General features: G+C 46.5%; 1 protein-coding gene across 1 annotated transcript in view; it reads left to right on the forward strand.

Moving 5' to 3' along the window:
* The first annotated feature begins 518 nt into the window (after positions 1-518).
* GOT1L1 (glutamic-oxaloacetic transaminase 1 like 1) overlaps positions 519-12,103 on the forward strand; it is an 11,744-nt gene continuing 159 nt past the window's right edge. Inside the window, exons 1-10 of the mRNA XM_006916466.2 lie at positions 519-633; positions 1,254-1,435; positions 1,742-1,853; positions 2,105-2,214; positions 2,429-2,521; positions 2,618-2,768; positions 3,307-3,472; positions 3,990-4,132; positions 4,364-4,524; positions 6,949-7,191. Coding sequence (XP_006916528.2) covers positions 519-633; positions 1,254-1,435; positions 1,742-1,853; positions 2,105-2,214; positions 2,429-2,521; positions 2,618-2,768; positions 3,307-3,472; positions 3,990-4,132; positions 4,364-4,524; positions 6,949-7,191 — 1,476 coding nt within the window. The remainder of the gene's footprint in view (positions 634-1,253; positions 1,436-1,741; positions 1,854-2,104; positions 2,215-2,428; positions 2,522-2,617; positions 2,769-3,306; positions 3,473-3,989; positions 4,133-4,363; positions 4,525-6,948; positions 7,192-12,103) is intronic.

Here is a 12,103-nt window from a genome sequence, read left to right on the forward strand (position 1 = left end):
ATTCATTTTAAAGTGTAGAGCTCTTAGCAAAATGAAAGTAGAAGCTTTTTAAACGTATCCTTCACCTTGCAGGGTCGAGGTACTACTGGATCTGAGGTTTCAACTTCTGCAGGAGAAGCCTTACCTGGCTCATTGGCCACCTGCCTTGCTCTATCTTCTAAGGGGCTGATTTGCTATTTTGGATTGAGTGACTTGAGGCCAGAAAAGAGAAGGCAATGAGTTAGGAAGAAGTGCCTGGGAATTTCAGGTCCTCCCCACTCCCTCCCCCAGCCCACTCCTCAGGGGATTTTCCTCAAATGCCATGGAATATTCCCATAGCCCTTGAGGATCACCACGGACACTGGGAGTTGGGTTCTGTTGCCCTGGTGACCAGTTGTCTGGGGCTTTTGCATTGCAGCTGCCAGGGTCCTGGGAAGAGACAGGCCTTTGTGGCCCAGGCTTGGAGGAAGGCTTTCGCAGAAGCATGAGATATAGCACAGGAGTGGAGTCCGAGTCCTGGCTTTACTTTCATCTCAGTAATGACTACCCTTTCAGTGTTCATGGATGTGCCCCTAGTCCAGAAGCTAGAAGGCGGCTTATTAAAAACCTACAAACAAGATGATTACCCTAACAAGATGTTCCTGGCCTACAGAGGTAGATGCCTAGTAGTTATGGAGCATAAGACTTAATATATCATAATTGCCTCTAGGAGGACAGTATTCCACTGCCGCAGAGGAATTGGGAGCGGTCTGTTCTTGTTAACAGAATTTCCCAGTGGAGAAAAGCAGAAAACATCCTGAGTCATTCTGTGCCCTCTGCCCTTCTCTGGGGGTTTCTAGAGATTAGATATAAGCTAAATTCTCTTTCCCAGCTGTCTGTGGGGCCTGCATGGGCGCTGTACTATATTCAGCCTCTTCCCCCTACTTCTGTTTCTCATGAGGAATGATTCCCCACATTGACTCCCTTGATATGCAGCCAGTCTTCGCCACTGTGGAAGTCAGTGTTACCTTTGTTTAGTCTCAGGTATCTATAATTCCCACAGTGTATATCGTTTTTGCCCTTTAAAGTGGCATAGGTTTCAGTTGTCTTCTTTAAAAAGACATATTCACTAACAGCACGTTGTGTGTATGAAGGGGTGTAAAAAAGGAAAGTTGTCTTTTCCCAGGCCCCCAGAAAACCAGGATGGATGAATTGTTTGTGGGCTGTTTGCAGAGCCCTGATGTGGAGGCCCTAAGCCCAGGCCTCCAGAGCTCCCTCTGCGGTTCCCCTCACAGTCTGCATGACCAGTGAAGGCCGACCCTGGGTTTCTTCTGTGGTTCACAAACTTCGACTGCAGATTGCACAGGATCCCTCTCTGAACTATGAGTACATGCCGGCAATGGGCATGAAATCCTTCATCCAGGCCTCCTTGGAACTCCTCTTTGGAAAGTACAGCCAAGTCATTGTGGAGAACAGGGTGAGAAGAAGGGCCCCTCTCTTACTCACTCAGACACAGGGAGTGAAGATCTGGGATTGCATAATCTTAAACCTAAAAAGGAATTTGGAGGGCCCCTTGGCATTGACACCTGAGGCTCAGAGAGTCCAAAACTTTAGTCATTGAACGGCAAAGCCAGCATCAGAACCCAAAGCCAGTGCCCTCGGCACCAGCCCACACTGTTGCTGTGCAAGCTCTTTCAAGAAAGGAATGATCTGAACCTCAGGTGGTACTAGTATCACCATTACTCTTTTAAAGTGTTATTTCTGTTTATCATTTTGCTGTCAGGTAGGGGGTGTGCACACTGTTGGTGACAGCGGTGCCTTCCAACTCGGGGCCCAGTTCCTTAAAACTTGGCGTTGTAATTCTCAAACAGTTTACATCATTTCTTCTCAAAAAGGTGAGTGTTACACAAGGTGGGGATGACAGAAGATCCCTGTGCTCTGTTCCTGATTCCCACCCCATTTACAATCTTCACTGTTGTCCTTCTCACTCTCTGTCATGAGAAAAATGGGCAAGCCACAGTATGTTTGGGCTTTTCCTGTTACTGTCCCACCTTCAGCCAGTGACCTTCAGGCTCCTTCGCTGGTATGTCTGCCTCCACCTCCCCATTTCTCATGTACCAGCTGGTGGGGGTCTGTGTTCCCACAGAACTGCATGGACTCGTCTTCCAGGACATGGGCTTTACAGTTTACGAATACTCCTTCTGGGACTCCAAGCAGCTGTGCATGAATCCCAACATGCTCCTCGATGTGTTGGAGGTAGAGGGGCCCTGCTCGGAAACTTCTCCCCAGCCCCGATTTATACTTTTAGTTTCCTTTCCTCCCCTCCACCCCTCTAGTCATCCAAGGCCCTAGAAAGGCTTGGGTTTGCCTTTAGTAGGAATCAACACAGAGGGTTACTTCTCTTCCAAATGCCATGGTACCATTACCATTAGGTAGGGGGAGTGCCTGACAAGAACGTCTCTACCTGCAGCAGGCCCCGCATGGCTGTATCTTTGTGATCGGGAACATTGGCAACTGCAAGCTGACACGATATCAGTGGGCAAAGTTGATGGGCACCATGAAGGTGAGGCTGATGTCTCTCCTGGCTTTCCTTCCTCTCACCATCTACCATTGCCTTCATCAGTCTCAAACTTTTTTTTAATTTTCTTTTCTCCTACAGAGCAAGCAGATATTCCCATTTTTTGATATTCCCTATCAAGGTTTATCCACAGGTGACCTGGAAGAGGATACTAAATTCTTACACTACTTTGTGTCTGGAGGCTTTGAATTCTTCTGCAGCCAGTCTCTGTCCAGGAATTTTGGCATTTATGGTATGGTATGGACAGAATGAGAAAGGAGGGGTTCTGGTGCTAAAGTAGTGCCATGTCCATGGCAAAATGATGTGTTTGACATCCACCCAATGCAGAGGGCTGAGACCTCCAGCGAAAGCAGTGTGGAGGCACAAGGGAAGAGCTAGACATCTGTAGTTTTTAAAGTATTATAAGAAAAAATATGAAGGAAACTATAGATTAAAAGAGACTGGTATTGTCTCAGCTCAGCTACTAAAACTGGCTCCAATTAAATGGCTTTGCCCCCTTAGGCCTCTGTTTCTTCATTGATAAGATGAGGAGGTAGGATTTAGTGAAATTTCAAGTCCCTTCCACCTTTAAGATTCTTATTTATGGCTACTTTTTATGAAAGAAGAGCCTATAGCAACTTCCTGGGGCCTGGATATCAGCTTGGCTGGGCCGGGATGAGGACCCTGTAGGTCATCCCTCTCTTCTGCAAGGCTGAAGGCAGAATTATAGGAGAAGGCCCTGGTAATGGTGGAGGACACTGAGAATGAGGCTGTCTGTCCCAATGCTACAGATGAAGGAGTGGGGATCCTAGTTGTGGTGGCACTCAACAACCAGCTCCTGCTGTGCGCCCTCTCCCAGCTGATGAACTTCGCTCAGGCCCTGTGGCTAACCCCTCCTACCACAGGTGCTCGCATTATCACCTCCATCCTCTGTAACCCTGCTCTGCACAAAGCATGGTAAGGGTAAAGCATGGGAACAGAAATGGATGGGCAGAGCCTTAGGTACCTACATACTTGCTTATTCACAGCATTCGGCTGGGCGCATCTCTTCCCGCCCATGTTGCCTCTTTACTCCATTCATTCATCAACATTTACTGAGGATGCACTGCGTTCCAATGGCAGTGGCCGTACCAAGGGTTGCCCTGCCTTAGGGGCATGGGTAATAAGACATTCTTTTTGGACACAGGCTGATGAATTATTTGAACTCTTCCAGATTGCAGGAAGAAATTAAGAAACATCAAGGGCTTGCTACTCTGGCAAAATCTGCCTAAGAGCCTGCTTGGCTCACTTAAATTAATACCGGCTGAAACCCCCCTTCCATTCACAACCATCCCAGATCCCTGGCTCCACTGGTGCACCCTCAGGTGCTCTGGTTGGGGAGTTTTGAAAGGAAAAAAGAGTGGACTAGAAATGAGGAGGTTGGGAGTGGGGAGAGAACTCACATTCTAATTTCTTGCTGTCCTTCCTTTGGCAGGAAGCAGAGTCTGAAAGGGGTTGTAGAGAACATCATGCTGATCAAGGAAAAGGTTAAGGAGAAGCTCCGGCTCCTGGGAACCCCCGGCTCCTGGGATCACATTACTGACCAGAATGGGACCCATAGCTATCTTGGACTTAACAGTAAGTGTCTAGGAGGGAGTAGCTCTCCCCTTTCTGAACTTGGGCTTGTATTTGAGCGTTAAGCCTCACGGAGTAGGTGATCCCTAGCTTCACAGCAGATTGAGATTTTTTTTTTTCCTGAGGAAAGTGGAGCTGCTTTAAAGACCCTCTGGACCCCCAGAAATGCTGGGCTACTTAGAGGAGACTTAGAGGTAGCTACCCCAGGATCTGAGACCTTGTGATTATCACCAGCCAAACAGGTGGAATATCTGGTCAAGAAGAAGCATATCTACATCCCGAAGAATGGTCGGATTAACTTCACCTGTATCAATGCTTGCAACATAGATTACATCACTGAGAGCATCCACGAGGCTGTCCTCTTCACAAAAGGCTCAGAGAGACGTTTTCAGAATGTCAGTGACTCCCAGTTAGAATAAAAACTTTAGTTTTTGCAAAAATCCTGTGCTGATTATTCACTGGTAATATTCATTTCTCTGCAAAGCACGCTCTCTCTCTCCTCCCTCTCTCCATCTATTTATAAAGCATTGGTCTGGCCTCAGCAAAGAAGGGGAAAAAGAAGAGAAATAGAGAATGCCTACCGTCACATACCATCTCATACTTATTGAACACATACTATGTTAAGGCCCTGATCTGGTGTCTTAGTTCGTTCAGGCTGCTATAACAAAATACTATAGACTGGGTGGCTTATAAACAATAGAAATTTATTTCTCATATTTCTGAAGGCCGGGAGGTCCAAGACCAAGGCACCAACAGATTCGGTGTCTGGTGAAGGCCTACCATCTGGTTCATAAACCTCACATGGCAGAAGGGGTGAGGGATCTCTTTGTGGCTTCTTTTATGAGAGTACTAATCCCATTCATGAGGGCTCTACCTTACCCTCATGATCTAACCATGTCCAGATACCATCACACTGGTGATTTGGTTTGAACATGTGAATTTGGGGGAATAGAAACATTCAAACCATAGCGTCTGGACAATAAAGGGAATGTAAACACATAGGTACAATCCAGTCCTTTTTCTCCAGAACCCTAGTTGGGAGATGGCTTTCATCACATGAAACAGTTAAGTAACATTTTGAATCTGAATGTAATAAAAAGTCACAATAGATTATATAGACGTGATGATTCCAGCCCCCAACTTTCACGTCATCCCAGCTAACTGAATGGAGCAAAGATGAATTGTCCTGCAGAAGCCTTCCCAAATTACAGATTCATGAGCAAATATTAAGACACAAAGTTTTGGAGTGATTTATTACACAAGTTTAGTTAACTAGAACAATTATTTTGTCTTTTGTGTCTCTTTTAATCTATAGTTTCCTTCATATTTTTTCTTATAATTCTTTAAAAACTACAGAACTGGGTTTTTTGTCCTGTAAGGTTTCCCATAGACTGAATTTTGCTAATTTTATCCTCATGGTATCATTTAATATATTCCTGTGTCCCTGTTTATTTTGAAAACAAGAATTTAAATGAGAGGCTTGATCAGATTCGGGTTCGTTTCCCTTTGTCTTGGTAAGGCCACGTCATAGATGGTGTTGTGTTTCATTGGGAAGCATGGGATGCTAGTTTTTTACTGTGATGTTAGTAATCATTGATGATCATTGCTGAGCTCCATTAATTCATTAATGTGGTAAACTGATGACATTCTAATTCTAACATCATTTATTCACTTATTAGCTGAAATACTTTTATAAATAGAAATTTCTCCTCACTGTGATTTGCTTAATGTGAGGTACATTTTATATAGGAAAGGCAGAATTACTGCTTGACTTGTTCTCTTAATTTACCAGTTAAAAAAAGATCTTTATGAATTCATGATTTTAAACTAGTCGATATTTTATTCTCCTGCATGCATTATCCTTATTGATGTTTAAAACGTCCCATCTTTGACTTGTAGGAGCCAATTAAAATTAATTTCTGAGATCTTTTAGTGTAGCCCCAGTACTCTTTGATAGCTTCTTGACTTTTTGGCACAACAAAAAGGTCTAGGAAAATTTTGAACATTTTCTGCCCCAGACCTGGAACCGATCGTTTCTCAAAAGAGCTCTAATCACTTTTAGCAGGTGAAAGTATTTATACACCACAATCTGGGCTCTTAAGGTGCTCATTGCTACTGGATTGGTCATTATTTACAAGTCTTTCCAGTAAGATAAAACATATTGAGTGCCTCCCGCCTTAGCAGCCTAGCCTAGGGCACTGGAGGCATGGGGACTTAGGTTGAGTAAATTGTCAATAAATACAGCTGACTTTTCTAGACTATAAGAATGACCATTATTACTATTACAGCTAATGGTTGTTGAGTGCTTACCTGGAGCTGTACTGTTCTAAGTGCTTTATGTCCATCATCTCCTTTAATCCTCATAACAATTCAAAGAGTTAGGTTATTATTATTATCATCCTCATTTTGCAGTCTTGGCGAGCATCACTAACCTGCCCAACCAAGATCGTACCCAAGGTAAGGGGTGAGGAGTCCACGTGCTTGGTGCCCTGACTCCTGCTATGGTGCTGCCTTCCTCCATCCAGGCTGCTCCCAAGACCCCTTCATTCTCGCCCCACAAGGCCTCTTGAACCTAATCCTGAGGAGGTAATTAGTGCCCAGAGCAAACCCAGAGAGAGGACACTTGGCCACAGAGGAGCCTCCAGGGTACGTGTGCGCCGGAGCTAACGGTGCCGACTGAGCCTTGCAGAGAATGAAGAGCTGCAGAACTTCGTCCCCTTGCGGGAGAGGAAAACTTGCCCACAGTGGGGCTGGTACTCACGAGGAGATGAAGGGACAGGTAGCAGGGTCGGAATGGTCGATACCCTTTCTTATGGCAGGTAAAACCCCAAAAGGACATGCGGAGCCACCAGTTGCTCGAGGGTAGTGGTTGGCCCGCGTGGCCGCAGAAAGGCCAGGTGTCGCTGCGGGGCCTCCAGGCGGCTTCTACACAGACACTGCGGATTCGCCTTTTTGGGAGTGGATTGACAGTCAGATTCCTCCCTGTCACTGTTGACAAGTGGCCGACGTGGACCCAGCTGGCCGACGTGGACCCGGCTAGCCCAGACTTCTTCAAGAATCTGGTGTGTGTATGCTGGGGAGGAGGGGTCCAGAATGCAGTTAACAATGCCCGGCGACCCGCCGCGACCTGCCATCGAGGATCTCGGTGGTCAAGAGAATCTGCTCAGAAGCTGCCTGGGAACTCCAAGGTTCTGCCCGCGGGGACACGCTGGGACTCCAGAGGGTCCCAGAGGATCCCAGGGTCTTGGCGTCCGCGTGTTTACCCGCGGGTGCAGGTGCCCGAGCAGTTTGTGAGTGCGCGCACCAAGCTTTACCCCGCGTTTCTTCCGCTGCCTTCTCCCCTTTTCAGTTGACCTTGGGTCCCACAAGATCTAGTAGTAAAAGAAAGGGACGGGGTGGGGGTGCGGGGCGGGTAGGTAGGCCCCACCAGGTTGGCAAGTGGCTGAGGGCGAACCACAATCCCAGGCTCCGGACGCTTCTGCCACGACATCCGGTTCTCTGCTCTCCGCAGGCAAAGATGGCCCCAGGCTTGGCCCCAAATCTGGTGTTTGGGAGGGAGGTATCCTGGGTGGGGAGGACGCCCCAGCCCCATCTGAGAGACAAGTCAAAGATGGTGTTCTGTGGCGGGCCAAGCTTGTGGCCTCCTGGACAGGAACTGGGGGCGCTACCCGTGGGAGATTGGGGGCCAACGACCAGCCTGCCTCGTAGGTGGGAACCCAGGGGTTGGAGAAAAGCATTCTCTACCTAGGCATCAGCCTGTGGCCCTGGGCTAGGGCTGGGGCTCCTGTCTCTGGGACAAGTACTGCAGGCAGAACCGCGGAGGAGCCCCCAGCTGACCTCGGGTGGAATTGAGGTAGGGGTGCAGGTGGAGAATGAACTTGGAACTGCTCTGGAGCGCCCCCAGCGCGCCTTCGCTTTTATCCTGGCTCTAGGGTCTTCCTGGGCAGCCAAATCTCGTGTCTTTAAGTCCTGCTCTTCTCCCATGGACATGCAACAGGGACCCTCACCTTACTTTATGATTTAAAATTTAAGCGCCATTCTCTGGTTTGCCCACCACATCCCAGCCACACCGGTCGTCTTCTGGTTCCTGTCTCCGGACCTTTGCACGTGCTGTCTCTTCTGCCAGGAGCACTTTCTCTGCTTTTCGCAAGGTCAGCTCTTTCTCAACGTGTGGGTCTCAGCTCTCAGCTTAAATATCTTTCCTTCAAAAAAGCTTTTTATCTATCCCTCCTACAAAGTAAAGTGTCCCCTTCTCCACACATATTTATTTCCTCTCTTTCTGGTTTCCTTTATATCTCTTGTCATACTTTGTATTTATTCTATTTTATGCTCTTACTTTGACCATTTAAGGTACAATTGGGCAAGGGATATATTTACCTTGACTGGCACATAACACGTTCTCAAATTTTTGTGATAGCAGTTTTATTAAATAATTGACTCCTTGCTCCATAGGACAGTAGAGCCAGAAAATGCCTCTAGGAATAAGGCAGCCTATCCAGTTGTTCAGGAATCTGTGCTGCTTGCAGCAGCTCCAGCCTGTCAAGGCATGAGGTTGGCCAGAAAGTGTAGTTTCCATTCACTGGATCTTCCCTTAGAGACTTAAGTCAGCTACCTCTGCAGGACTGTATTCCTGGGCCCTCCCACAGAATTTTGTACTCAGCCAGCCGCTCAATAAATGTGGGAGACTGAGTAGAGGTGGGCTCCCTTTAGCTCTTGCCCATTGTCTCTTTGAAGCAAACTCAACACATCACCTTATTCCTCTAAAACTAATCTCACACCACAAAGCTTAAGCTGTCATGGGACATGGAGAGGTGAATTTATCCCATATTGCCAACTTAGTAAAATCCCTGTTAGATCTCGCTGTTCTTCCGCTGAAGTCCTGCATGGGCTACCAGCTGCATTGCTTTCCTTTCCTTCCTCTTGCCTGTTTACAACTGAGTGGTTCAGTTCAGACCCCAAGCTTATATCTTTTACTCAGCATAGTCCAGCCTTTAGAAGGCAGTTTAGAGAGTACCTCATGTTACTGGAGCATGCCCCTGGGATGTTGCCTCTCCTACACACACCTGAACAGCTTATTTAGTATTTCCCCAGTGAAAATGAATTTCCTTGGACAGGGTTAGGAGGAGGGAGGGTGTATTCTGTCCTTAAGGAAGATTAGCCTTTCTCCATTTTATTACAATGTATAAAATAAGGATAGCTTAGTGGTTAGGAGCCTGAGCTTTGGAGTGAGGCAGACCTGAGTTTAAATCCATGCTCTGCATTTATTTGACTTTGGGAAAATTACCTATTATCTCTAAGGCTCTGTTTTTCCTTCTGTAAAATAGGGTTTAAAATACCCACTTTTATGAGTTGTGCTGAGGATGAATAACACTATGTCTGTAAAGAACATAAGTGCTCAATAAGAATTATTATCAGAAGTCTTCTAGAAGGTTCTGTGGTCACTCAAGTCCCCAGGAAAGAGCTCAAAGAACCACCCAAGGCCATGGTGGGGTGTGAAAGGCCTCTGTGCAGCCTCCTCATGTCTCTGACTTCCCAAGAATGTCTGCACATTATAACCCTTCCCTCGCGATTCCACTTGAATCTTTCTTCCTAGCTCTTTGCTCCAATTTTCCTTTTGTGACATCCTTCCCACTCTGTTGTCCTCACTCGCTCAGTCCACAACTGTGGTCACATACAAGGCAGAGATACTGTTGGGCATCATGTGGTTCACAGCCCTTGATTATTCAAGGAAAGATCTAGACAAATGAAAGCCCCAGATGTTAATCTTCAAGGGTGGCTGCAGGTGGCTCTTAGTGTTTTCTGGGTCAAGGATGCCTTTGAGAATCTGAGGAAAGGTAGAGAATGTTTCCCTAGAAAAATACATATTTTCACATGCACATGAAATTTACATGCACTTTCAGGGGCTCCAGGACTCAAGGAAGCCCATCCAGCACCCGCTAAGTATCCTTGGGATCCAGGCAGCCCAGATGACAATTCTTCAGTCTATTGCTGGTCAGTTCCTTGCAGAGCTGCAGCAGCAAAAAAACAAACAAACCTCAACTCTTTTCATTTTCCTGCCTTCCCTTTGTCAGGAGGTGCCAAAACCAGGAAATAATAACTGCTTTAAGGAGTGTGTGTGGGGGGGGGAGGGGAGGACAAAAAGCAAACAAATCAGTGTTTAAAGACAGCCTGTGGGAAATTGAGAAATGGCTAAGCTAGTGGAGCGTATTTTGTGAGCTCCATGAGATTCACAGTGTCAATGAAAAAAAAAAAAGGCAATCGAGAACTTGAGATATGAGAGGGGAAATGGCTAGAAGTGGGGTGGAGAATGGCATTGAAAATGTGATTGGGTTTCAGATGAAAAGAGTTCTGGAGATTGTTTGCACAAGAATGTGAATTACTTAACACTACTAAACTGCACACTTAAAAATGTCAATTCTATGTTATTTGTGTTTTACTATAATTAAAAAAAAAGTTATTGAGCAACATGCCCTGTATGAGAACTTTTATCCTACCAGACCCTGAGCAGACCAGGCCCCTTCCTACCAGGAAGTGCAGAAGCTCCATGGCAGAATTTGGGTTTAGGACCCGTTTTATCAATGGTAAGCTGGTGTTGGAGGGATCATTGATGTAGTGCTGGTGGTAAAATTAGCATAAAGCTCGGAGAAATTGGTGAGTTTAATAGAGGAGGGACTGGAGTGGAGTAGGCAGGGACCATGGAGTAGAGGGCATAAAGCCTATCTGCAGGATATCCCGTCCTCCTTTTGCCTTTTGTGAGTCTCAGTCACAAAGGGAGGGAAAGTTCCATCCTAAATGTGAATCTGTAAGGCTGACACATACGTGGGCTTTCTCTGGTTTCCTGACTTTTGAGACAGCAGGTGGTGCTGTTTAGCAAACTTGGGAGCCCAGAGGATGAAACCTGAACTTTAACTTGAGAAGTGGGGCACCTCTACCCTGGTAACTCTCTCCCTTCCATCGGCCAAAGCGGAGTAGGGTGTGGGAGATAAGAGTCTTCTGCCTCTTTGCCCTCTAAAGAGCTACTCAGCTGGCCCCAGAGAGGAGGGACAGCTGGGATCTGTTCTTGTGTGTGTTTCCCACGTGTGTTGGTATCTCAAACGTTTTTGGAATGTGGCTCAGGTGAAATCCTGGGTGGTAGCCATGAGTAGCTTGTTTGGGAGGGGTAAAGAAATTTGGAGCCATTCTCACACACGCCAACGTCAGCCAGGGTGATTCACTCTCCACCCAGCCTGGGGAACTGCAATGCCTTTGTCTACTTCTGCTGCTCCTAGAACCAATGCTCCCCACTGCCCCCACCCCCCCCTTCCTTAGAAAGCTCTATTTTGCTCTGAAGAGTCTGGGACTCCACAGCAAAATAGACCAAACGCTTGGAAAATATCTCTGTAAACGTATTTCTAAATTGCAGGCTTATCTGGTGAGCTCAGGTCCCAGAAAGCATACATGGGGACCAGCTGGTGAGCTGTGGAGCTTTCCATGTGGGTTAGGGCATTGGATTAGGTAGAGGTCTCCTTCTAGCTTGTGAATCTGGATTTGATTGTTCCACTGGGCTTTGTCCCCAACAATGATAGGATTCTGGGGAATGAAAACACAACACTGGTTTGACAGCTTCAGCAAGTTTTTAAAAACCCAACACACCAAAGCCCAATGTGCCTTTGGAACTTCGCAGCGTGCTGGTCTCAGTCTCTGCACGCTTTCCTGATCCTGCTCTTGTTTGTCCTCTGCCTCATCTTTCTCATGGTGTTCTCGTTTATGTTCTCATTTAAATCTTTTTTGAAACAGGGCAGGGTACAAATATATAGAAAGAAAAACACAACTTTAAAAGGTTAGATGTTTTGATACCGGCTAAACCTTATGCTATTGTAAGAAAATGACCACTTCCCTTAGTGACTGTAACATTCAGAATCTTCCAAGACTGATGGTAGAGAGATCTCCTCATGAAAAAAGGTGATAGAATCACATAGCCTTGACTTTTGGTCC

This window comes from Pteropus alecto, unplaced genomic scaffold (genome assembly GCF_000325575.1).
Source record: "Pteropus alecto unplaced genomic scaffold, ASM32557v1 scaffold24, whole genome shotgun sequence".
In the NCBI taxonomy this organism is placed as follows: Eukaryota; Metazoa; Chordata; class Mammalia; order Chiroptera; family Pteropodidae; genus Pteropus; species Pteropus alecto.